General features: G+C 44.8%; 1 protein-coding gene across 1 annotated transcript in view; it reads right to left on the bottom strand.

The window, feature by feature from the left end:
- LOC124003288 (protein CBFA2T2-like) overlaps positions 1–27,361 on the bottom strand; it is a 52,019-nt gene that overhangs the window by 9,009 nt on the left and 15,649 nt on the right. The window contains 3 exon segments of the mRNA XM_046311406.1: positions 1,165–1,254; positions 2,277–2,518; positions 3,333–3,485. Of these exon segments, the coding sequence (XP_046167362.1) occupies positions 1,165–1,254; positions 2,277–2,518; positions 3,333–3,485 (485 nt within the window).

The raw sequence follows: 27,361 nt of genomic DNA, 5'->3' as shown, positions 1-27,361 counted from the left end.
TTCCCTCGCTTTCTTTTTGAGCTATCCACTGCCACGGTGCTAGGGAGGGATGGAGGGAGGGGGAGAAGTTGGGGAGCCTCGTAAATTAAGAAAAAGGGAAACCAATATTTTTTCTCTTATTCTCTCAGAAGGTCAGGGTTCTGAAAGGTGAAGGAAAAAGACCCATGGAAAAAGAGCTGATTTTCACCATCTGAAGAATGGAGCATTAACACCGAACAATTTGACTGGTTGGAAGATTTATGTTCGGTTCTCATGAGGGTAGCTCTTAAAAAGTATTCCATTTCAGGCCCCCATGTTGCCAATTTACTCAAAGGCCCAATTAAACTTGCGCAACCCCTGTTTCTCGTTTAGTCAACGCATAGAACTATATTGTTATTTGGGAATGGCCGAAAGGCAATAAATAAATAAAATACATTCACAACCCCAATTCTCTGTTTATACGACAACAGTCTTGCTGTTGAAAAATCAATTAGAGAGATGATTTTCATGTTTTCCTCATTTTGCATTATGCTACCGTCTACTTGCGGTTTCTCATTATTTATGGCCATATTTGCATTAGTATTAGTTCAAGATTTCTGAGAGAAGTGTAATTAGAGTATTCTGTGCCAGAAGCTCCTCTACGCTTCATGAAAGGAATAGGGGCTGCGTCTCAAACGGTACCCTATCGCCTATATAGTGCACTACTTTTAACTAGAGCTAGCATAGGTATCACAGGAGGTTGGTGGGACACGGTTTCCATGTGTTTGATGCCATTCCATTTGCGCCGTTCCAGCCATTTTCATGAGCCGTGCTCCTCTCGGCAGCCTCCAATGGAGATAGACCGATAAATCCATCAGTGGAGGCTGCTGAGGGGAGGATGGCATTTGGGACGCACGCTAGCTGTTACCTTGAATGCAAAACATCTGCTTTTTCCAGTCCCGATTTCATTACTAATTAGATGCAGTCCTTGTAAACCTCCCTCGAACATCAAACACCTTTTGAAGAGGACAAAGAGGAAAGCGGTCGTCCGCACAGCACAGGCCTGGATTCAGTTCATCAATATTTCTACCACATAGCGAGAGAACAAGACATAGGAAAGTATAGACAGAGAGAGGGGGGGGGGAAATGGAGTGTAACAGAAATAGAGAGAAGGGAGACAGCTCTATAGAAAGAGGTAGGTGCTACCTTGAGGAAGGGAATGACGAAGGGTCTCAGGGGGAAGTTGGTGGCCTCTTGGAGCCGCGAGTGGAACTCCTCGATGGTGACCGTTGAATTCTGGGACACAGGGGAGAGATCAGCCAATCACAGTTCCCCCTCAAGGTTTAAAGTCTCCAACACTGAGCTTGACATTGTGCGTGTTTCAGATCAACCACGTTGCAGTCGTCAGCAACTGCAGACTGACTGATCTACAAATCATTTGGTGTCATAAATAGTCCAACTACAGTGGATCAGTCCATTTGTAGATCAGTCAAAATGGATGCTCTCGGACAGGATAATAGACTTTGAAATCGCGTTTCGATCACTGAGTGACCAGAGCAATAACTACAGAGCAGTTTCTCTTTCAACTGTCAATCAACCTGTCGACAGATGAAAGATTGTGCACAAATTATAGATAGGCATCAATATTTTGCAGATGGGGCCTGTCAAAACCCAATATTGTGGGTCCACTTAGGCCACATATAGCAAATATATGGGCATGTGCCTTCCAAAATAAAACATAACCCTACATAAATAAACACATCATATTTTATACTCAACAAAAATATAAAATGCAACATATAAAGTGTTGGTCCCCATGTTTCATAAGCTGAAAGAAAATATCCCAGAAATGTTCTATACACACACACACAAAGCTTATTTCTCTCAAATGTTGTGCGTAGATTTGTTAACATCCAAATTTGAGTATTTCTCCTTTGCCAAGATAATCCATCCACCTGACAGGTGTGGCATATCAAGAAGCTGATTAAACAGCACGACCACACCACTGTTTCACCTAGTGCTGGGGACAATAATAGGCCATTTCTGATTTCCTTATATGAACTGTAATTCAGTAAAAATCGGTGAAATTGTTGCATGCTGCGTTTATATTTTTGTTCAGAGACACACACACTTATATTGAAATATCTCATTCGATTAAATAAAATTCTCTTGAATAAACTGCATTGAGTTTATCCCGAGGGGAAATGATCATATCGCTTCTCAAATCAAATGCAACACATCAATACAGAAAAACGCAAAGTGACAAGGTTCTCACGGCCGTCTCCATCCATTGTTCCTAAAACATATCAACCACTCACCACGAGGGCCAGCACCAGGTTGCGGACGCTCTCTCCGATTTCAGGCGAGATGTCGTTGCCGAACTGCTGCAGCGTCGTCAGGAAGCGTTTGAGCTTGCTGAGCTGCCTGGCGCCGCACGTGGCCGGGAGCTGCTGATTGGCCAGCGAGGAGGAAGAAGAGGAGCTAGGCCCGTTGCTGTAGCGCTGGGGCGGCGAGGGCACGGCGTTCAGCATGGGTGGGGAGTGGTGGATCCCATTGGTCACTGGGGGAGGGAAGAGGTGGGAGCGGGAGGGAGGGAGAAGAGCCAATTGAGAGGTCAAAGAAATTAAATCGGAGGAGTTGGACTGAATGGGTTGACACAATCTTTCATACTGGAATCCTCACATCTTTTATCATGTTGAAGATTTAATGCCATTAAGGCCGACAAAGAAATAAAGACATAAATATAGCAAAATCATGTACCACAATCCAATAATCCAGGGGTGTCAAACTCATTCCACGGATGGCAGAGTGTCTGCGAGTTTTTGTTTTCGCCTTTCAATTAAGACCTAGACAACAAGGTGAGGAGAGTTCCTTACTAGTGCCCTTAATTCATCAATCAAGTACAAGGGTGGAGCGGAAACCGCAGACACTCGGGCCCTCTGTGGAATGAGTTTTCCAACCCTTGGATTAGGGGATTGTGGTACATGATTTTGGTATATTGACATAAGTCTTCATTTCTTTGAGTTTGACACGTGTGCCCTAATCAATTTATGAATCACACAGCTCACATCTGGTTGCTATTAAAGGGTTCAATCATAACTTCCATTAAAGTCACAATTTTCACTTGATGTCACATGCAGTTACAATTCACCCCAAAGCATGCAGGTCCTCGGAGGCTCCTCTAGGGGGAGCTAGCGGTGGTGGGCGCTGTCATGGTGGCTGCGAGACTATGGTCAAGTTGCCCCTAGAAGCTCATCGTGGGTCAGTTTTGTATTTCCCCCCCACTACTGTTTTAAGTTTGGGATTGGGGGAGGAGAACGTGATCTTAGATCTGCACCCAAGGGAAACTTCACCTCGGGAACGCGGGTACTCACGTGTGGTGGAGGAGAAGGAGGCTGGCCGGGGCCCGCTGGGGTTGATGGAGGGCAGGGGGGGCATGGTGGCACTGCTGCTGGGGGCTGGTTTGGAATGAGTCTTGACATCCACAGGAGAGCCGGGCATGGCAGGGGTCTTCTTCTCTCCACTGTCTGAAGGGGGAGAAAGAGGGGAGGCGTGGTCAATAGGTGCATGTGGGGAGTGGGCATTACGTGGTCGAGGCACACAAACACCCAGCTCAGTTGGTAGAGCATGGCGCTTGCAACACCAGAGTTGTGGGTTCAATTCCCACGGGGGGACCAGCATGAAAAAAAAGTAGTATGAAAATGTATGAACTCAGTACTGCAAGTCACTCTGGATAGGAGCGTCTGCTAAATGACAAAAGCATTTCATGTAAGTAGGTTTGAAGTCTGGTTTTGATCGTCAGCCACTCAAGTTAAACACACACTATCCTAAGCCTCAGTGTGTGCATGCATGCGTGCTATGAAAAGCAATCCAACATTTTCAGATCCAGCTCAATCTTCTCAATGTAGTCTCTTCAAGTCCCTGCCTTTGTCAGAGGGGAAAAAAATATTTAAAAAACACGCAACAGAACTTCCCGCCTCCACACCCACCCCCTTTTGCCCCTACTAGAGAAACCCAGATGTCTCGAGGTCTAGCCTTGCGATCCTCCACCCCTCCATTGAGATCCATGGCAGAAGTGCTATAATGAAGAAAAACCATTGTGTTCGTGGAGAAGAATGGCTTTTCATTGAGCCAGAGGGAGAGGGGGCAGAAGAGAGATGGGGAAAGAAGCAACAAAAAAAGGGGGGTCCGGGAGCCATTTCACGCTTTACTAACAAGATCGCAAAAGCTTTTGAATGTTAAATGCATACTTCTCAATATGCCACGGCCAATGAATGAACTGAATGGGACCACCAGATCAGGGGATGGAGAGAGAGAGAGAGAGAGAGAGAGAGAGCGGGCGAGAAAGATGGTAATAATCTTTGGATCAGAGGGCGTCTTTGTTGGGGCAGATCCCATGAAGGCTGCATCTTGTCTCCATTTGGAGTGGATCAGACGCTTCCAACTGCTTTTAGGATGGACGATTAATAGACAAGTGGGGTTTTTAAAGGGTCAAAGGTTGGGTGAAACGGCTCTTTTCAATGGAGTTCCGTGGCTTTAGGGTGGGACTATTGTGCTCTTTTGATGCTATGAACCGAGTGTCTGTCTTGTCATACAAAAACATATGAATGCAATAGCCGGTACTTCAGTGACGTTTAAGTGCGTATGCGATATTGCATTTCAGACTGTACACCTGTCGATGTGGCTCCAATGTGGAGTTATTTGGCATGTGGAAATAAACAATAAGCCTCGCGACTCATTGGCTCGTAGACGTAACCCTCAGAAAAGGGGAAAGAAACAAAAAAAAAGGTATACGTTTGCTTTGTAGTAGTTACTTTTCTTTTTGAATTATCAAAGCCAGCACACAAGCGTGTACACACACACACACACACACATTCCCACACAACAGCGAGGGTTGACTTGAACTGTCAGGCTTGCAACCGCTGCACCCCACGATTTGACAGCTCCTTCTGCCCCTGAGCCCCACTTTGACTCTACCCTCCCTTTCACCCGCTTCTTGTCCTCTCTCTCTCTCCCTCTCCATCCATCCCTCCACATCCCGTGGCCTGCCTGCTATCGCTCCACCTGTTCACTAGAGCAGGGGGCAGGAAAGAGGGCTATACACAGCCTTTTGGGCTTCCGTCACACACACACACACACACCGTGCCAGCACGTCACAGGGAGCCGCATGGAGCACTCACTCCCTGGTTCCAACGCTCCACACAATCCTTATGGTCAGGAAATGAGGATGACGTCTCAATAGCACAATCCGTGGGATGAATAACTTCATAATAACAATAATAATATCTGTGTCAACAACACAACTAGTAGGCATTCTATTCTGAACTGATATGCAACCCAACCCTCCATTGCTTTCAAAATATTAATTTTTATTTCAGTTGATCCCTACCTCCATGTACTGGTACGCCGTGTGTAAAGCCATGTGACGGTTACTCTATTTATTCCCCGTATTACTATTTCTCAATATAGATTTAAAAAAAAATCTTTATCTTAACTCTGCTTTGTGGGCTTAGGACTCGTAAGTAAGCATTTCACTTTTAGTCTACACCTGTTGTTTACAAAACATGTGACAAAATACAATTTGATTTGTGCTTCGCTTCAGTACATCCGCCTCAAGGTCAGAAGACAACACTGTCAGTCAGGTTCACACACTTTTCAAGAAGTCATTTAACCAGGATTTTTAAACAACATTTCTACCAGGACATAAAAAGGGAGACAGATTTCGGGAAACACTTTACTGTCTTTACCTACTACTTACTAAAACTTAAAATGCTTAATATTTAGGACTTAAGTATGGGTATTCGGACCTGGCCAGTACTTGAACGGGCCGTGTATTACGAGAACGCTTTCTTACGAAGCCAATTTTGTAGCATGATTTACTACGGTACCCCACGCAGCTCTAGCATCACGCACTAGTCAAATCAAAAATTGGGAAACCTTGGCTATGACAAAGGTAAATCGGAAAGACATTTGCACGGCGCCGTTACAGATCATTTAACGTAAACGTTTACATTAGTGGGCCATAGCCGGACGACTTTCATTTTTTTTGTTGTTTTTTTTGCCTAGCACCGGAGACCCCTCCTACTGTCAGTCTGAAGGACACGTCAAGCAGCTGGCACGTCAGCCCAAACACACACACACTATTAGGGTATAAAGAATACGGTTCAGCGTTAGCTCAAAAAAGACACCTGTGTTTACCAGTCAATATTTGCCTTGTGCCAGAAGTTTGTCTCGCTGGCCTGAGTGCCACCTGTCACCATATCCCTGATATGGATGGAAGAAAAAAAAAAAAAAAAAAAAGGACAACCATAGAGAGAACAAAGAAAACAAAAAGTAATGCTGTAGTGTACATAGAAATACAATCTAGAATGACTTGAAGCCCGTTCCATAGCTTCTATTTTTATGGGAATGTGCAGTCCCTGAAGTCATTTCAAAGAGCTGGTTTATTTATTAAAAAATTAAAATAAAATAGAAATTCATGCAAAAGGGTAATACAATAGATTAGAATAGACTGGAATAGATAGCTTTTAGGTTTACCTTCCCTACTCAGAACACTCCCAGACAGTCCTCGCAACATTATTGCTTGAGAAATTGCTCTTTGCTAAGAAGCCATTAAAAAAAATATATGATTTGACTATGGTAATTGAAAACAAATCACAGTAAGGTACTTAATTGTTACCATGAAATTATTTGATATCGAGATAACAGCTGCATTGGTCCTTTAATCTGCCTACTGTGTATTACTACTAATCATACTACATCCTGTTTAGTACAAACATACGCCATATGAAACAATAAACATTACTACTCATCCATACTGAGAAGGCATCAAATACGGAATCGCACTTGTTCCGCGCCAAATCGGTGATCTTTGTCGAGAATTGTTCCTCTATTCTGATTATCAGCTGTCGAACACACGTAGGCGTGAAGAGACAATAGTCTTCCTCAAGAGTGTGCAGCAAATTCTACTGGATGAAAAGCCGAAATGAGTAGGACATCTGGGCATTTAAAATACTCATTTATCGAAATATTACTTAGGCCGACAATAAAACTGAAGAAAAAAAATTGTGACCTTCAACGGCCCACTACGTAGGACAGAAGTACGCACATTTGGACACAGCCTACCTCTTAAAATGTTCATGTTATTTTCTTATTCTATACAGAGAGATATCTCCTGTGCACCAGGTGTCTCCAATCTCCCACTCTAATAAGCAATCTAACAGCTGTGGAGAGTGTCACTCAGCTGGGGGTAGATAGGTTTTGAGAAACAGATGAAGCAGTGAACTGGAATGGCCGACATCCTCCTTGCTGTGGTCTATTCCCTCATGGCCCGTAAAAGAGTCACTGCATTTTAATAACTAGATCAAATGTGACGTGTGTGTCTTGAGGGTAATTGTGTTATATTTGAGTGGGTAATCAGATGACAAATGCAGATAAAAGAAGTATAAGCATGTTTAGTTGATAAGAGTGACATTTCTGTACCACACTCCTACCTCAGTCAATTAGAAGTCATCCGATACAAAAGCTTTGAGTCTCATACTGGGATGGAGGAAAGGAAACAAGGATACAAGAAAGGAAATGTGGCATGCTATAGGGTCTCCAACCTCAACTCTGGACCTTGAAGCCAGTTCCACTGCATTCGTTTCATTGTTCCCCTCTAAATCAGGGACTGATTTAGACCTGAGACACCAGGAGTGTACAATTAATTATCAAGTAGAACAGCAGGATCCTGACCTCGTAGGGGTCAGAGTTGAATACCCGTTATAGGGTGCCCCGAGTGGATTGAAAACATGCTTTGGTGATGAAATTTTACATCCGTATGTTAGAAACTATACTAAACAAAAATAAAAAAAGCAACAATTAATGATTTTACTGAGTTCATATAAGGAAACCGGTTAATTGAAATAAATTCATTAGGTCCTAATTTATGAGAATACAGATATGCATCTGTTGGTCACAGAAACCTAAAAAAAAAAAAAGGTAGGACGTGGATCAGAAAACAGTCCCTATCTGGTGTGACCATTTGCCTCATGCAGAGCGACACATCTCCTTCACATAAGAGTTGAACAGGCTGTTGATTGTGGCCTGTGGAATGTTGTCCCACTCGTCTTCAACGGCTGTGCAAAGTTGCTGGATACGGGCGGGAACACGCTGTCGTACACGTTGATTTAGAGCATCCCAAACATGTTCAATGGTGACGTGTCTGGTGAGCATGAAGAACTGGGACATTTTCAGCGTCCAGCAATTGTTTACAGATCCTTGCGACATGGGGCCATGCGACATCATGCCGAAACATGAGGTGATGGCAGCAGATGAATGGCACGAAAATGGGCCTCAGGATCTTGACGCGGTATCTCTGCGCATTCAAATTTCCATTGATATAATATTGTGTTTGTTGTCCATAGTTTATGCCTGCCCATACCATAATCCCACAGCCGCCATGGGATACTCGGTTCCCAACATTGAAATCAGAAAACCGCTAGCCCACACAATGCCACACACATGGTCAGAGGTTGTGAGGCCGGTTGGACGTACTGCCAAATTCTCTAAAACGACATTGGAGGTGGCTTATGGCGGCCAATTATGGTGAAAATTTAACTCTGGTGGACAATTCTGCAATCAGCATGCCAATTGCACGCTCCCTTAAAATTGGAGACATCTGTGGCATTGTGTTGTGAGACTAAACTGCATATTTTAGAGTGGCCTTTTATTTTCCCCAGCACAAGGTGCACCTGTATAATGATCATGTGGTTTAATCAGCTGCTTGATATGCCACACCTGTCAGGTGGATAAATTACCTTGGCAATGGAGAAATGACAGAGATGTAAACACATTTGTGCACAACATTTGAGAGAAATAAGCTTTTGTGCGCATAATGGAACATTTCTGGGATCTTTCATTTCAGCTCATGAAACCAAAACACTTGACAGGTTGTGTTTATCTTTAGTTCATGGTACATTTTCACCAAGACAAATCTAATTATTTATGTTGGGAATCGTTCAGTGGGGTCTTTGACATATCATTATATCCCAAAAACTCAAAGATTTTGTAACCTAAAACATCTGATAATAAGCACAGAGCTCTGTTGACATGTTTCTTGTAACAACTTGAGGATTTTATCGGCGGCTTCAAAAAGGTATTTCCGTGGGTCTCAAAAAAAGAAAAATTAGCATATGACATGAGCTGAATTAATCAGCAATGAAATTAAAATGCTTGGTGTACGTCCAGTGCTCCATTGACATTTCACAGAAATATGCTTCTTTTTGTGAGAAATAGAGAGAAAAAAAAAGAGGTATTTAAGAATTAATCGTTGGTATACTAAAATTAAGATCCAGTTTACCTCTATTGTTTTATGTCCTGCAGATTTGAGAAGATAGATAATGAGTTGGGGAAAGTGAGCCTTAATTCTTGCACAGAATTTCTCTGGCCTCCATTGATTTAGTTATCCTAATTCTGACCATCCTACAAGGGTAAACACTCCAATAACTTTTGAACAGATAAGAGACCAGGTTTGGACCATTGTTTCGTTTAATAGGATTTTATTCATCATTAACATATTTTACCCATTGGTCAAAATATATATTTATGGCTCTACAACTCATAGCCATGTCTGACATGTATTGGGGTGCACAATCATAGCTTGATTTAAAAAGCAATAGAAGAATTGTAAAACGAATTCAATTTAAAAATATATATTTTTAAAGACACAAGCAACCAGTGCAGACTTCAAATCCGGTGTAATGTCTGCTCTCCATCTCGTCTTGGTCAGTACCCATGCTTGCAACATTCAGTGCACATCACATCAAGTCAAAACTCTGGGATATTTCCTGGCGTGTGGCCATTCCGACCCACACATAGCCAAACGTTATGTTGTAAAATCAAGGACACCTGACAGACTATGTGACAGTCCCACAACGACGACACCAATGTCTCAAACAACAAACGGAAAAGAGCTTCTGCATTTGAGTAAATAGTCAAAATGACTCGCCTTTCGCTTCACAAGCGAGACACGTAGAGCGCTTCTAAATGACTAATTCTACTTGTGTTTTTAGAAAGATACATTTCCATCAAAAGGCCTCAGTAGTTCTACGCTCTGAATGCTTAGAAATCCATATCAAAGAAATGACAAAACAAAAAAAAAGGACCATTGCACCCACCTAACTACCACCCCCGCACTCCAACCGACAAAACTCAGGAGATCGATATATACATAGAGAGAAAGAATGTAAAAGAGAGAGAGAAAGAGTTAGTCAAAACGAGGACAAGAAGAAGGCTGCCCGCAAAGCCATGGACACCAAAGGGTTTAAGCTGTCGGCCCCTTAGCACCACCACCGCTACCATTGCTGCCTCAATCTCTCCCCCCCCCCCCCCCCCCCGCCATATGGATCTAATCGGGCAAGAGACTGGCCAGCTGGGACCCCCAACAGTCACCTGTGATGGAGAAAGAGGGGACAGAAGGGCCCCAGCTCCCCCAGCCAAGGGGAGAGACACAATACTGTGTTCCAAGGGAAGGAGGAGGGAGAGCGGGATAGAGGGAGGAGGGGTAAAGACACGAGGCACTGAATGCAGCGGGGTGAGAGTGGACTTAAGGCTGGAAACAAAGCCTGCACCTGGTCTCTGCCCGTCCACACGCACTGACAATACAGCTCACATCTGTTACCCTCTCTGCCTTTCTCTCTCTCGGTCTGTCGCCCATACACACGCACAAACACATGCGCAAAAAACACACAGCACAAACACACAAAAGCACACGCAAAATAACATTTCACACAAACACCTGCGGTCGGGCCGAGCCATCCTCGTGTCCTCAGCAGCTAAGCAACAGGTTTGAACAACTTCCCCCATGACAACTGGGTAAATAAAAGCTTAGGGCTTGCTCCTAAATCGGGGTTGTCTGTGTGTGTGTGGTGTCAGCTTTCTGATGTGTGGGAGGCATATGCTGATAGCTCCATTCAGCTCATTTGAAGAAAACTTTATTTATAGTCTTTGCCTCTCGGCAGCGACAACTCCGATCTGCCAATGGAACATTTTATTGTAACCTACCTAGCGTCCAATCAACTGGGATTGTTAAAATTATTAATTTACTACCCATGGACAGGTAAATATCATCTAGAATATTCTGTGGGGCCTTGATCCAAGAAAGACTCAAATTAAGTCCTGCCAAAAATGTCAGATATCCAAACTGCATCCCAAATGGCTGCCTATTCCCTATATAGTGGAGCCCTATGGCCTCTGATCAAAACTAGTACACTATTAAGGGAATAGGCAGCCATTTAGGATGTACCCCAAGTCTGTTGGACAAGCAAATGTCAGGGAAAAGAAATTGGTCTACACGTTAGAGGCGCCACGGAGGGGAAAAGGCCTCAAAACGGCCCGGCTGTGTGTTTGTCTTGGCTCGCCTTACATATCCAGCCCGCAGCAAACTACATAGCTGGACCCAGGCCCCACGTCAACAGGGTACCTTTGTGTGTGTGTGTGTGTGTGTGTGTGTGTCCGAGTGAGTAAGTAACAGATGTGTCGTCAACGTGGGCCCATCGTGTTTCTCAGAGACGGAGAGATGGGAGAAAAGGGGGGAGGCTGTGCCCCCCCCCAAAAAAAAAATCCAGTCCATAACCTCTCCTCTCAGCAGTAATTACAAAAACACAAACGGCTGTCCTGTCTGGTGCCTGTAAAAAAATGACTGCGGGGATGGAATAGCACTTACTGGCACTGAATGACAGAGAAACAGCAGAGAGAGGAGAATGAAAAACGAGAGAGCAAAAGCATAGGACTGGACTGTACGTTGGACAAACGCCGGCTAGAAAAAAAAAAAAAAAAAAGGTGTGGCCCCATGACAAAAAAAAGTGACATTGAATTCAAAAAGCAGGGAAGGAACGGGGCGATTGGGAGAGAGGACTCATAAATACTGTAGGACCAGAGGGAAGGGAACGGCTTCCACATGGAGATGAGATCAGAACTCTGGGTTTAAATGGCCCTCCACGTGTGTGATAGGGTGCATCCCAAGGCGCTGGTCAAAGTAGCGCACTATATAGGATATACAGTGCCTCTACACCCCCCTGGACACTACTCAATCCCAATTGTTAAGAATGGCTGTCACATTCTTCTAGTCACAGAGACAATGGGGGCTTTGCCTTCATATTGTGCATTTCTGTTCCACACAGAAGATTGTTGCATTTGATGAATGTATGAATCCAAATGGCTTAGGTCAACCTCTAGAAACCTGGTTATTGGATTTGATTAATAAGGTCATTTTAAAATCTCTGTGGACTGCATCTTCATTTAACACAACAAGTAATAGGGAAGTCTTCTGATATTCTAGTATGTTGGTGACACTTGAAAAAGAGACCCACTCACAGGCTCGATTGTCACTTTTTGACTGGGAGTATCATCCATTTCAGAGTGGCACAACACACACCTGTGTCACTGAGTGTCGCTGTGTTTCCGCGTGGGGTCAGTCACCACGTGAGTGGGAAACTCATACAAAATTCAGTGAACAGACCTGTGCAAAACAAAGGCTTGTCCAAAAACACACACTGAATGAAGTGACATACCCTCAAATCCCATCCTTCATATATCCCCATTCTACCCCCATTCCCACACCAGCAGCACTCCTTCTCATTGCCCAGTAGATTATCTGCTTATAGGGTTACAGCCCTTCTCACCTCTCCGTGCCAAATTGATTTGCTTGCAAACAATCATCCGAGTCCCCACCACCCTGATGTCTCTTTCAACTCCAGCTGCGCCCATGAAAAACGACCACCGACAATTACATGACACATTTTTTTTAAACGGGGAAGCAGCGCGAGTAGTGTCTTCGTCCCTTCAGATTTTACCTCAACTTTCTGCCGCCACTGTTTGATTAACGATCCGGCTCGCAAAACACATCGATAAAAACTCCCTTGACACTGCGCGCGGTCGTAAATCAGAGAGTGGTGCGTGCTTTTGAGTTCTTCTGTCTATGGAAGGGTCAGACAAAGCGGCTCCTTTTCATTGCGAACCGCCTGACATTCCACTTAACCTGCTGGTCTGGGCGGCACTCGTTTTTTTATCATGTCGGACAGAGTCAGAGAGGAGGCAACTCCGATGCAAAAACGTGTGACACTAGTCTACTACAGCAGGCACAGGCAGCGTTAGTCTGATTAATCAGCCTGTAAAAACCCTATTTGTTGGTATATACAGCCTGAAACGAATGACTACAAAACCCTGAAAAGTATCCTTACAAGCCAGAATGATTAATAAAATGACATGTAAAGTAGCCGACTAAACTCAACTTGGCGTCTGAGTTGAGTGTCCACTAGTGTACCCATCGGACTGGAGCCCCGAAGTTACATAAAATGAAGTAATCAAAAACTACATTTCTGAACCACCCAAAAAAATAGCCTGCAATGACACAGAACAATGTGTGTAATTGCTCAAGTCTGCACACACATCGTCGTCGCTCAACTCCATCGTAAATGGTGGAGCGGAGTTTAATCTGCTACATTTAAACTTAAAGCGGCAATGTGGTTCGGAGGCTCCGTACAGAGGGTGTGATGCAGTTGTGAAGCTTCCAGAGGTCTGCGGAGGCCAAATCAAGTACCATACAGCATTTTTTTTTTACATTGCATAGGCTCGGTATAGCTCCACATTGACATGATTGGTTGCCGGAAGACGTGGTACGTTCTGTATAAACCTGCTCTGTGAAGTGATTGTGTGCAATAACTCAAAATTGCCTTTTACACTCACTTCCAAACTGCGAGATTTAAAAAATGTAAAAAAAACTTTTGCAAAGGGTAAAGTCTACAAAACTTGGTCCACTCTGTTCATAACAGATTCTAGTTTGGGAACAAATGTTGAATCGACGATAAAATTTGCAGAATGTAGGCCAAAATCCATCTCGGACCATCTTCTCCCACTGCCCGCCAGTGGGCTTCCTCTCACTTCCATATTTGGTAGTGAGAGGAAATGCCAACCGGATGCTTTATATTTATAAAGCTAGTGAAATATCTGTGTCTCTACTCTGCTCCCTGAAGTACAATAAGTATGAATGACCATGCTTCTAGCTTTACTCGGTTGTCTGTGCGGTTTGTCCTTCAGCTGCTCAAAATTTGAATCAAAATTATCCACAGGATAGTAATGTTAACATCACCTAGAGAGTCAGTAGGTAGCGTATATGGTTTGCTTTGGCACCAAGCTAAAGTTAAGCCTATCCAATATAAAACTATTTGGTTCTCTCATGAATAGCTATTTAACAAAGCATGCCATGACAATTAAAATATTCTGAATCAGGGGAGGATGGAGTACAATCCATACCTTTAAAATATATATATGTTTTTGAAGATTGAAAACTTGAATATACCCTTTTCATTAATACATTCCTGTAGTTGTCTAAAATAAGAGAAAGTTTAAAAATCTGGCTTGTAGTGACCATTTACACGATTCTGCAGGCATTCGTTTCAGGATGTGTCTATACACCAATTCATTGTGTATATTACAGCCTGATTGAACAAACTAAGGCAGTGTCGTCCATAAAAATTGTACACAAACTATCGACGGGAACGAGAGAGGCTAGTAAAGGCAAGAGAGTCTGAGACCAGGTGCAAGGAGGGAGGACTAATATGAACAGCTCCACCAAGGCAAAGAGGAGGTCCAATCAAAGCCAGATGTTCAATACGCCACAGGCCGTGTTTAACGCATTCATAAGCCTTGGTTTTCACGACGCAGATTATGACGGTGGAATACTTGCACGTAGACACAGAGGGAAAAACAACAGAAGATGAGTAATAAAAGTGATAGTCAGATGTGGGAAATGTTCAGAGTATACCCCCTGAACTCAACATCCTCAAAGTTCTTAAAATGGTTGGGAGCAAGCCAGGAGAATGGCCCTAGAGTGTGCGTGTGTAAAGCATTGCAGTGTAATGTTGGACTTATAACCTACTGTCTTGCATTGGCGTGTAGCCTACAGGCCTATTCACATGCAATGTAGGCTTATCCTTACTCAATTTGCCAATTTACTTGATTCATGAAGTAGCTTTCAAGAGAGTCCACTAATAAGCCTAATATTCTCTCGGCAACTTCAACATGAAACCCGTGACCTAGGGAATGAGGATGGAGTGAATAAAAACACACACATGGAGACATAACTATTTCCACATTCATGCAATGCCCCATTAATCATCAGCCAGCCATATGTGCCCATTTCCCAGGTGTGTGCCAGAGTAGGCCCATGTATGTACTAATCCACTGGGGTTGAGATATGGGTTAAGACGTCCTCATACTACATTCGGTTTTGCTTCTAGCAGAACTCGGCTAGGCGTAACCGAACGTCTGTGCTCGCATACTCCCGGACAAGACCTTCGCATGCAAAACGAGAGAAACAATTACTGCCGTTTATCCCCAGAGACACCGTAGCCACAAAATAGCCACAGTACAGTTCAAATCCAATTGTATTTGTTACACGCGCCGAATACAACAGGTGTAGCCCCTTACAGTGAAATGCTTACTTACAAGCCCTTAACCAATAATGCTTTAAGAAGAAAAAAATATATAAAATGAAAAATTAAAACAATTAAACAGCATCAGTAAAATAACAATAGCGAGGCTATATAAAGGGGGTACCAGTACAGAGTCAATGTGCGGGGGCACCGGTTAGTCGAGGTAATATGTACATGTAGGTAGAGTTAACGTGACCACGCATGGATGATAAACAGAGAGTAACAGCAGTAAAAGAGGGGTCTGGGCAGCCCTTTGTTTAGCTGTTCAGGATTCTTATGGCTTGGGGTTAGAAGCTGTTAAGAAGCCTTTTGGACCAAGACTTGGTGCTCCGGTACCGCTTTCCGTGCGGTAGCAGAGAGAACAGTCTATGACTAGGGTGGCTGGAGTCTGACAATTTAAGTCCTTCCTCTGACACCACCTGTTACAGAGGTCATGGATGGCGGGAAGCTTGGCCCCAGTGATTTACTAACCGTACGCACTACCCTCTGTAGTGCCTTGCTGTCGAAGGCAGAGCAGTTGCCATACCAGGCAGTGATGCAAACCGTCAGGATGCTCTCGATGGTGCAACTGTACCCATGCCAAATCTTTTCAATCTCCTGAGGGGGAAATAGGCTTTGTAGTGCACTCTTCACAACTGTCTTAGTGTGTTTAGACCATGATAGTTTGTTGGTGATGGACCTCCTTTTCCGGTCACCTACAATTATCTCCGTTGTCTTAATCACGTTGAGGGAGAGGTTGTTATCCTGGCACCACACGGCCAGGTCTCTGAACTCCTCCATATAGGCGGTCTCATCGTTGTTGGTGATCAGGCCTATCACTGTTGTGTCATCGGCAAACTTGACGAAGGTGTTGGAGTCGTGCCTGGCCATGGAGTCATGAGTGAACAGGGAGTACAAGAGGGGACTGAGCATGCACCCCAAGGGGCCCCCGTGTTGAGGATCAGCATGGCGGATGTGTTGTTACCTATCCTTACCACCTGGGGGCGGCCTGTCAGGAAGTCCAGGATCCAGTTGCAGAGGGAGGTGTTTAATCCCTGGGTCCCTATCTTAGTGATGAGCTTTGAGGGCACTATGGTGTTGAATGCTGAGCTGTAGTCAATGAATAGCACTCTCACATAGGTGTTCCTTTTGTCCAGGAGGGAAAGGGCAGTGTTGAGTGCAACAGAGACTGCATCAGCTGTGGATCTGTTGGGGTGGTATGCAAATTGGAGTGGGTCTAGGGTTTCTGGGATAATGGTGTTGATGTGAACCATGACCAGCCTTTCAAAGCACTTCATGGCTACAGATGTGAGCGCTATGGGTCGGTAGTCATTTAAGCAGGTTACCTTAGTGTTCTAGGCAAAGGGGCCGTGGAGGTCGGTTTGAAACATGTTGCTATTACAGACTCAGTCAGGGACAGTTTGAAAATGTCAGTGAGGACACCTGCCAGTTGGTCAGCGCATGCTCAGAGTACAAGTCTGCCTTCTGAAAGTTGACCTGTTTAGAGGTCCTACTCACATCGGCCTGTTTGATGGTTTGTCGGAGGGCACAGCAGGTGATGACGACGTCATCAATGCACTTATTTGTGAAGACCGTGACCAATGTGGTGTACTCCTCAATGTCAGAATATTTTTATTTAACTAGGCAAGTCCATGAAGAACAAATTCTTATTTACAATGACAGCCTACCCCGGCCAAACCAGAACAACGCTGGGCCAATTGTACACCGCCCTATGAGACTCCCAATCACAGCCGGATGTGATGCAGCCTGGATTCAAACCAGGGACCGTAGTGACCTCTTGCACTGAGATGCAGTGCCTTAGACCGCTGCGCTACTCGGGAGCCCGGAACATATTCCAGTCTGTGCTAGCAAAACAGTCCTGTATCTTAGCGTCGGCTTCATCTGACCATTTTCTTATTGACCGAGTCACTGGTGCTTCCTGCTTTAGTTTTTGTACGCAGGAATCAGGAGGTTAGAATTATGGTCAGATTTGCCAAATGGAGGGCGAGGTAGAGCTTTGTACGTGTCTCTGTGTGTGGAGTAAAGGTGGTCTAGAGTTTTTTTCATATTTTATTTGTCACATACACATGGTTAGCAGATGTTAATGCGAGTGTAGCGAAAAGCTTGTGCTTCTAGTTCCGACAATGCAGTGATAACCAACAAGTAATCTAACTAACAATTCCAAAACTACTGTCTTATACACAGTGTAAGGGGATAAGGAATATGTACATAAGGATATATGAATGAGTGATGGTACAGAGCAGCATACAGTAGATGGTATCGAGTACAGTATATACATATGAGATGAGTGTGTAGACAAAGTAAACAAAGTGGCATAGTTAGTGGCTAGTGATACATGTATTACATAAGGATGCAGTCGATGATGTAGAGTACAGTATATACATATGCATATGAGATGAATAATGTAGGGTAAGTAACATTATATAAGGTAGCATTGTTTAAAGTGGCTAGTGATATATTTACATCATTTCCCATCAATTCCCATTATTAAAGTGGCTGGAGTTGGGTCAGTGTCAATGACAGTGTGTTGGCAGCAGCCACTCAATGTTAGTGGTGGCTGTTTAACAGTCTGATGGCCTTGAGATAGAAGCTGTTTTTCAGTCTCTGCACATGTAACATGCTGGTAAGAAAATAGATTTGAGTTTTCCTGCATTCAAGTCCCCAGCCACTAGGAGCACCACCTCTGGATGAGCATTTTCCTGTTTACTTATGGCGGTATACAGCTCATTGAGTGCGTTCCTAGTGCCAGCATCGGTTTATGGTGGTATGTAGACAGCTACGAAAAATAAAGAAACTCTTGGTAAATTGTGTGGTCTACAGCATATCATGAGATTTTCTACCTCAGGCAAGCAACACCTTGAGAATTCCGTATATTTCGTGCACCAGCTGTTGTTGAGAAATATACATAGACCGCCACCCCTGGTCTTACCAGAGGCCACTGTTCTATCCCGCCAGCTGTATGCTATTCATGTCGTTCGTTCAGGACGTTCGTTCACGACTCGGTGAAACATAAGACATTCGTTTTTAATATCCCGTTGGTAGGATATATGCGATCGTAGTTCATCTATTTTTATTATCAATTGATTGTATTTTGGCTAATAGGACCAATGGTAAAGTTCGATTACCCTCTCAGCAACAGATCCTAACAAAGCACCCGGATCTTCGTCCACGATACCTCCGTCTCTTTCTCCTGCAGATGACGGTGATTGACGGCCGTGTCGGGCGTCTGAAGTAAATCCTTCCCGTCTGACTCATTGAAGAAAAATTATTCTTCCAGTATGGGGTGAGTAATCACTGTCCTGACATCTAGAAGCTATTTCCGGTCATAAGACAGTGGCAGAAACATTATGTGCAAAATAACTTACAAATAACTCGAAAAAACATACAAAATTGCACAATTGGTTACGGGGATCGTAAAACAGCATCCCATCTCCTTCGGCACCATTCTAGCGCAGTTCCTCAACAGTCTGAATTCATTTAAGATACATCAAGAAATGTGTCATTAATTTTCTCATTTTTGCCAGGGAGGCATTTGTCGCTTAATTTTCAATCAGGCTAAGATGTTTGGTGCAAGCGAACTTCTACTTGCCTCAAGGAAAAATGTAGTGTGAACAAACATCCGAAGCAAAATCTCTGCCGAACTCCAAAACAAACTAAAACATCACAAAATGTCATTATAATATACAGTATGTGCGAACAGGCGCGCCAAGTTGACTGGATAGCATGCGACAGGCTTCAAGTCAGTCCTAATGTTGGAGCTCCACCGCCTCTGCCAGAGAAAGAGATAAGGACAACAAAGGGACCAGCTGTGCTTAGAACAATGGAGAAAATTAGTGTGTGTGTGTGTGGGGGGGGGTGCATATGCACTTGTGTGTTTCAATGCAGTTGTGTTAGGGCTGTGAAGATGCCAGTATCGCAATATTTTTTTTGATAGCAAAAAATTTAAACACGAGGCAGATCAAACTCTTTGGTCCTTTCAAAACCTGCTGTATGCAAAATATTGTGTGCTATAGCTTGATAAATAAATAAAATGTGACTCTGGGTGGCAACATAATGATGTTTTCCTAAAGTAGTTATATCCGCTGGTATCGTCCCGGCCCTGATTGTGTGTGTGGGTGTTCCACACAGTGTGTGCGCATGTTTTGGTGTGTGTGCACATGATTGTGCGTTTCTAAAAGCGTGTCTGTGCGCAAGATTGTGTGTTTCTACTTGGGTGTGTGGGGAGTGTACTACTGTTCTTCTATGCTCTATACTACCTACAGTCGGGGGCCCAGAGCGGGGGTGCGTCTCGCTTCTCTGTACAGTCAGTCGCAGGTCCATAACTCACGGCTTAGGAGAGGAAAATAGACAATAGGACAGAGAAGACCGCAGAGAGTTTGTTTGCTCGCCATAATTAATGACATACTTGGTAATGTGAAACAGAAACCTGGGAGTGGAACAGAGGCCGCTAGTGGCAGGAGCTATGGGAGAACATGCTCATTGGGACGGCTGGAATGGAATAAATGGAACAAAAATCAAGCACATCAAACAAATGGCAACCACATGTTTGACTCCGTTCCATTAATTCCATTCCAGACGTTACAATGAACCCGTCCTCTTATAGGTCCTCCCACCAGCCTCCTCTGGAAGGGAGGCATGTGCTGACTTGAGAGGAAGGAAGGGAGAGTAGGAGGGAGGGAAGGAAGTGAGGAAGGTAACAAAGGACAAGAGAAAGGAGAGGGATCAATAGGAAGGGAAAGAAGGAGGAGAGAGAGAACCCTGAGGAGAGGATAGAGTGCAACAGTAAGAAAGAGAGAAAACGGGGCTACAGTAAGAAACATAGGAAAAAGAGAGCGGGGGTTCAACAAAAGGGGAGTGAGAGGAGAGTGGACAGTGTAGAGAGGGTAAGGGAGAGAAGGAGGGGAGGAGAGTGGACAGTGTAGAGAGGGTAAGGGAGAAAAGGAGGGGAGGAGAGTGGACAGTGTAGAGAGGGTAAGGGAGAGAAGGAGGGGAGGAGAGTGGATAGTGTAGAGAGGGTAAGGGAGAGAAGGAGGGGAGGAGAGTGGATAGTGTAGAGAGGGTAAGGGAGAGAAGGAGGGGAGGAGAGTGGACAGTGTAGAGAGGGTAAGGGAGAAAAGGAGGGGAGGAGAGTGGACAGTGTAGAGAGGGTAAGGGAGAGAAGGAGGGGAGGAGAGTGGACAGTGTAGAGAGGGTAAGGGAGAGAAGGAGGGGAGGAGAGTGGACAGTGTAGAGAGGGTAAGGGAGAGAAGGAGGGGAGGAGAGTGGACAGTGTAGAGAGGGTAAGGGAGAGAAGGAGGGGAGGAGAGTGGACAGTGTAGAGAGGGTAAGGGAGAAAAGGAGGGGAGGAGAGTGGACAGTGTAGAGAGGGTAAGGGAGAGAAGGAGGGGAGGAGAGTGGACAGTGTAGAGAGGGTAAGGGAGAAAAGGAGGGGAGGAGAGTGGACAGTGTAGAGAGGGTAAGGGAGAAAAGGAGGGGAGGAGAGTGGACAGTGTAGAGAGGGTAAGGGAGAAAAGGAGGGGAGGAGAGTGGACAGTGTAGAGAGGGTAAGGGAGAAAAGGAGGGGAGGAGAGTGGACAGTGTAGAGAGGGTAAGGGAGAAAAGGAGGGGAGGAGAGTGGATAGTGTAGAGAGGGTAAGGGAGAAAAGGAGGGGAGGAGAGTGGACAGTGTAGAGAGGGTAAGGGAGAAAAGGAGGGGAGGAGAGTGGATAGTGTAGAGAGGGTAAGGGAGGAAAGGGGGGGGGCAGAAGTGTTTGTGTTGGATGGTGGCTGTCGTACAGCCTGTGAGGTGGGCCTGAGCCAACACACACACACACACACACACTCTGTAGAGGTCACGGATGATAGATAGATCACAGAGAGAAAAAGAGACAGAGAGAGCAAGAGAGAGAGAGCGAGGTACCTCTGGGTGTCTGTGGGCCCTGAGCATGGTTCTGATTGAGAAAAAAAAACACCAAACAATACAATCTCCTTTAAAGGGATACTGCATGATGTAGGTTGTTTATCTTAGTCTCTTTGTGCAGTTTATTGAAGTTAGCATATCATTAGCCTAGCACAATTGCTGGAAGTATTTTACCTTTATTTAAATGGGGAAGTCAGTTAAGACGACCTAGGAACAGTGGGTTAACTGCCATGTTCAGGGGCAGAATGACAGATTTTTACCTTGGCAGCTCTGGGATTTGATCTTGCAACCTTCCGGTTACTAGTCCAACGCTCTAACCACTAGGCTACCTGCCGTCCCATAAAGTATCCTGATACAGTGGCCAGCTCCTCTCAAAAGCAGGGGACTAGACAGATACCAAGTCAGACGCAATGTACGTAGATAAACAACCAAAATCTCCCTTTAACACAGCTTCTATCTACGAATCAACCTCTCACTTACACACACCGTGACAAAACAGTGTCTCCCTGGAAAGCAACTCCCTACACACACAGAACCTAATATATACAAATCACACACATACATTCTCTTACACACAAACACAGAGAGGAGCAGGTTGAGAACTTCAAGTTCCTTGGTGTCCACATCACCAACAAACTATCAAGGTCCAAACACACTAAGACAGTTGTGAAGAAGGCACTACAAAGCCTATTCCCCCTCAGGAGACTGAAAAGATTTGGCATGGGTCCTCAGATCCTCAAAGGTTCTACAGCTGCACCATCGAGAGCATCCTGATGGGTTGCATCACTGCCTGGTATGGCAACTGCTCAGCCTCCGACCGCAAGGCACTACAGAGTGTAGTGCGTACGGCCAGTACATCACTGGGGCTAAGCTTCCCACCATCCAGGACCTCGACACCAGGCGGTGTCAGGGAAGGCCCTAAAAATCGCCAAAGACACCAGCCACCCTAGTCATAGACTTCTCTCTGCTACCGCAAGGCAAGCGGTACCGGAGCGCCTAGACTAGGTCCAAAATACTTAACAGCTTCTACCCCCAAAGCCATAAACTTCTGAACAGCTAATCAAAGGGCTGCTCAGACCACACTTTTATGCTGCTGCTACTCTGTTTATCTATTCATGGTCACTTTAACTCTACCTACATGTACATATTACATCAATTACCTCGACTAACCGGTGCCCCGCACACTGACTCTGTACTGGTACCCCCTGTATATAGCCTCGCTGTTGCTATTGTTATTTTACTGCTGCTGGTTAATTATTTGCAACTTCTTTTACATTTTACTTGTCTATTTTTTACTTAACACATTTTTCTGCTTAACTTCTTAAATCATTGTTGGTTAAGGGCTTGTAAGTAGGCATTTCACTGTAAGGTCTACACACCTGTTGTATTCGACACATGTGAGAAATACAATTTGATTTGTATTCCCTACACACAGAACCTAAAAAGAAAATAAAAATCACACATGTACTTTCTCTTACACACATACACACAACACTCAAAGGACCACTGACACTAAGGGCCGTTTCTCAGGGGCTAAACATGTGGTCCCCCCAGACGGGAAACATATCTGGTCAAACCAGTACAGTGAACAAAGGCCTGCGGTTCAGGGTCACTGGGCTAGGGCACAAGGCATTACCCTGAGCAGTCTCCACCAGAGCCATAGGCTCCAAGCCAGACCTATGACACTTCTCAAAAGAAGGGGGCCCTCATAGGACCTCAATGGAAAACTGGGGGGCATTCACACACTCATGAACGTACACGCTCATACACTTACACAAGCAGTCATAAATTACACACGGGCAATATCTCCCCCCAACCACACAAGCACTCTCACTCATACACACACACTAACTCCTCATATACATATAGACAGTTTGCTCTAAAATGGACATTTGGAGAGAGCAAATTGCTGTGATTGGGGCCTCTTCGGAGCACAAGATGACAGGTCATCGTCATCCCCACCTCTCCTCTTCCTCCCCCAGGCTAGATATCACAGGCCTAATCACTGGAACTATTCAAGAGCTTCCTGCTCCGCAATGTTTGAAGCAGCTGCTTGGAACTTTGTGTGTGTGTGTGTGTGTGTGCACCAAAGAGAGCAATGGAAAGAGGGAGGGGAAAATAAATGTAGCATTGTAAGGATTTAATGCTGAGTGGACAAAGGTTAATGGTGTCGATGACTTCATGAAAGTCTGATCTTTCTCATTCATCTCAGCAATTAATCACTAATAATTGGTATAGACTAGGTATAAATTTATACTTCATAGGTAAGAGAATGCAGGTGGATGAGGGTTTGAATGAATTTTACAACTGTATTGTAAATCATAATATCCTAATATTTCTATATAAACCAAATGACTCGACTTTGAAACTGTTTAAAATTCATGTGGAGATGGAAGAAAATGGGGGCCCATATCACACACACACACCTCCTGCTGCTGTCAGGGGTGTGACAATGTCCAGCCGGCCCCCAGACTCGAGACTTCATGGTTTGAGCCTGCCCAGTCCTATCTCCCTACAGGCGTGGAGTCCTGCTCTACTTGGCTGAGACTTGCCAGGTCCCCTCTCTTGTCTGTCTCTCCTTCCATTCCTCACTCTCCATCCACTCCACCCCAGCAAACACAAATACACAGACGAGTCCATTCACTGTACCAATAGGACTAGCCTTCCCCTTCATTGTTTTACCTCAAAACATGCCCAGACATCACACTTTGATGCAGCAGAGCTCTTCTTGAAAAATATATAGCTTGCCCTACACTATAATACATGTACTAGGTATGTACTTGAGTTGCTAACGATTTCAATTCATTATTAGCTATGGAAAAGTGTGAGCCTTGCACACAGTGTCAGCAACAAAAGTATTCTCTGGGCCATGGCTCTCCAACCCTGTTCCTGGAGAGCTACCGTCCTATAGGTTCACTCCAACCCTGATCTAGTGCACCCGATTCTAATAATTAGCTGGTTGATAAGATGAATCAGGTTAGTTACAACTGGGGTTGGATTGAACACCTACAGGAGGGTAGCTCTCTATGAACAGGGCTGGAGTGCCCTACTCTGGACAGTACTCTTCATTAACAACGTGTTGCCAGGTACATGTTTAAGGATAAGGAAAGCATGAAAGATCGCAATATCCTTAAATCGTCACCGACGCGTCATAGTCACCCAAGCCTCACCTCAACATAAGCGTTCATTTGGTTAACCTCTAAAACGCATGGAATAGCCCGACAGTACAGCCCACAAGCAAATTAGCACTTGTCACTCAAAAACAACAACAAATTTTAAAACAAGACTACCATCCGCCTGGGAAAATACGTGAACGACCAAAGCAACCTCCGATTAGTAAGTAGTCCTGCGTTTACAGTGTCCGTTCCAATTCAAAACCAGACCCAATGCCATAACAAACAGACATTTGCAACACGGAGCTGACAATTGGTCTCAAACGGCAGCAGTTTTCTGGTGCTAAGCTAACTCAGCCATGTGCATATCCCTCTCTTCCCTTGGCAGACAATGCTAAAGAGATGAGAAGATAAGAAAAGGGGGATGATGCGCCATCTGTACAGAGGCTAATTGGGTAGACAAAGCACACACGCTCTCCTTCAATCACACCCTGAACACGCCGACGCGCATACAGAGACACATTTAAATGCCACAACAATAGAAAATGCACTTGGCGCACACGAGAAAGTGAAGGAATATGTTTTTACCTCCACCCTAGCAGAGTCGGCTCTTGTCGGTCCTAATTTAGCTGGGGTGCCTTTTGCTTTCTTATCTTTGTCTTCTCTCCCTCTCCACGCCTTCATATGTCAGGCATGTGTTTGCGTTCCCACATATGTGAGCACCAGTGTGGCCGAGTCCAAAGCCAAAGAAACACAGATGGCTCCCAGATGGAAGAGGATATCCAGGCAGTCCAGCACTGTGCGTTCTCGCTCTCTCTTGCTCTGTTCGTTCTCTCTCGCTCTGTGCCTGTTCTCTTGCTCTCGCTTTGTCACTGCTCTCTCTCTCTGTCACACACACTGTGTGTTCGCGCTCTACCTCTCTCTCTGCTGTGTGAACCGCTCTCTTTCTCTCTCTCTCGCCCTCCGTCTGTCTGTCTGTCTCTCTGACTCCTCCCCCCTTTTCCCACAGACTCTCTCCTCTTTTTCCAGGCACAGTCTGCTGGGCTGATGTCACCGACAAGGCCACGTCCCCCCTATTTAATGTATTTACCGACGGACCTCGTGATTAACATAACTAATTGTACTGGCACCTTCAGGCTACACAAAGGCTGTGACAAGTAAGGGGGGGGGGGGGCATTACTTTCCTCTATACCCCCCTTCAAGAGTGGGGCTCTCACAATGTTTTATACCCCCTCTGTGGCCCTTTTTCTTTCTTTGGCTCTCTTTTTGTTTCACCACCTTAATGCAGTCTGGTAGGCCATTGAATCCAGTGTGTGGACACTTGAGGGGAGATGAATGCAACCTCTTGTCCTCAAGCTTCACTGAGTTAAATTTAAGCCAGCAACTGATTTATCGACAGTACAAGAGAGAAAGGCAGATACAAATCGTAGAAAGTGGATGGTTTTTCTTTTCACCAACATTTTGGGGGGGAATGAAACCTCTAAAAATATAATTATAATGCAGATTTTTAGATTGTCAAGACTGAGTTCCTTCTAATTCTGTGGTGAGTCAATGATTAGGCTCTATAATTGACAACTGGCAAACCACGTACACATAATCAAGGCATTTCAAGGCTCCAGACAGGAGTACTCTAAATAGCACACAAGTGCTCAAACAAACAAACAAACAAACAAACAGCAGTCCAAGACAAACACTAACAGTTCATTAAGACGTGATATAACCCGTCCTTGTACACACACACACACACACACACACACACACACACACACACACACACACACACACACACACACACACACACACACACACACACACACACACACACACACACACACACACACACACACACACACACACACACACACACACACAGATCCTAATTGCCTCCCAAGGTTCAGCTGATACTGCAGGTTAAAACGAGGCAACTGAGCCAAGAGCAGACACACACACGCACAGCACAGCTTTATTTGATATCCTTGGACTGATACATTTAGAGAGTGCATCTGGCCAAGGGAGAGAGGGCCAGGTGGCCGTGGCAGAGGGAACAGGAGGTGCAGCACTGACTGCGGGTGCTCTGCAGATGATAAACCCAAACCCAGCCCTACAGGTCAGTGTGTCCATGCTAGCTAGCCCTTAATTCAGATAACACACACCAACCAACCATTCTTACTTAGCCTTTAGCTTTCTCTGCCACGCATACCGTCTGAACTGTCTATGGATTTGGCCATAATCAATCCCATAGAGGGAGAAAGCAAAGCATACACTTATGAAGTCATTTTTTAAGGGGGAAAGTCAATATTGGAAGCGGTATGGAATTGCTTTAGCTCCTTCATGCAGTCTCCCACAGCTGTTAACCATTGTGCTAGGCTATGCGGCCGAGACTGAGAAAAAAGGAAAAGGGGACGTTGCTAGCTGCCCACAAAATGAGACACCCCAGTGAACCTCGAGCATCTGTTTCTGTTCACACGCTCTCTCTCTCTCTCTCTCTCCGAACATCTACTTTTAGAAAAATAAACAGAGTGCTTAAACGACAGCACCGGCACTCTCCTGTAGTCCAGAGGTGGGAGGAACGAGGAGCTTGGGGAGTTTGGATGTTTGGAGGGTCTAAAGGGTAGAGGGAGAAATATATAATCATTACCTCACCCACTCACTAATTACACCTTGTGATGGATAGCTTGTTGTGTGAGTGAGGGGAATAGGAGGAGGATTGTGGCCTCCACAATGAACTCATACAATACAGCTACGGGTCGAATGGATACAGATGTGTAGGGCCAATACCTTGACCATTTGGAGCGTGTGTGCCTGTGTGTGTGTGTGTGTGTCTCACCTGCTTCGTAAGGCAAAAGGTGTAGACTAACAGTGAAGTGAGTTGCTTACTTACGGGCCCTTCACAACAATGCAGAGAGAAACCAATAGAA

The sequence above is a fragment of the Oncorhynchus gorbuscha genome, linkage group LG18 (genome assembly GCF_021184085.1).
Source record: "Oncorhynchus gorbuscha isolate QuinsamMale2020 ecotype Even-year linkage group LG18, OgorEven_v1.0, whole genome shotgun sequence".
Lineage (NCBI taxonomy): Eukaryota > Metazoa > Chordata > Actinopteri > Salmoniformes > Salmonidae > Oncorhynchus > Oncorhynchus gorbuscha.
This window is presented reverse-complemented; position numbering and strand designations above follow the sequence as displayed.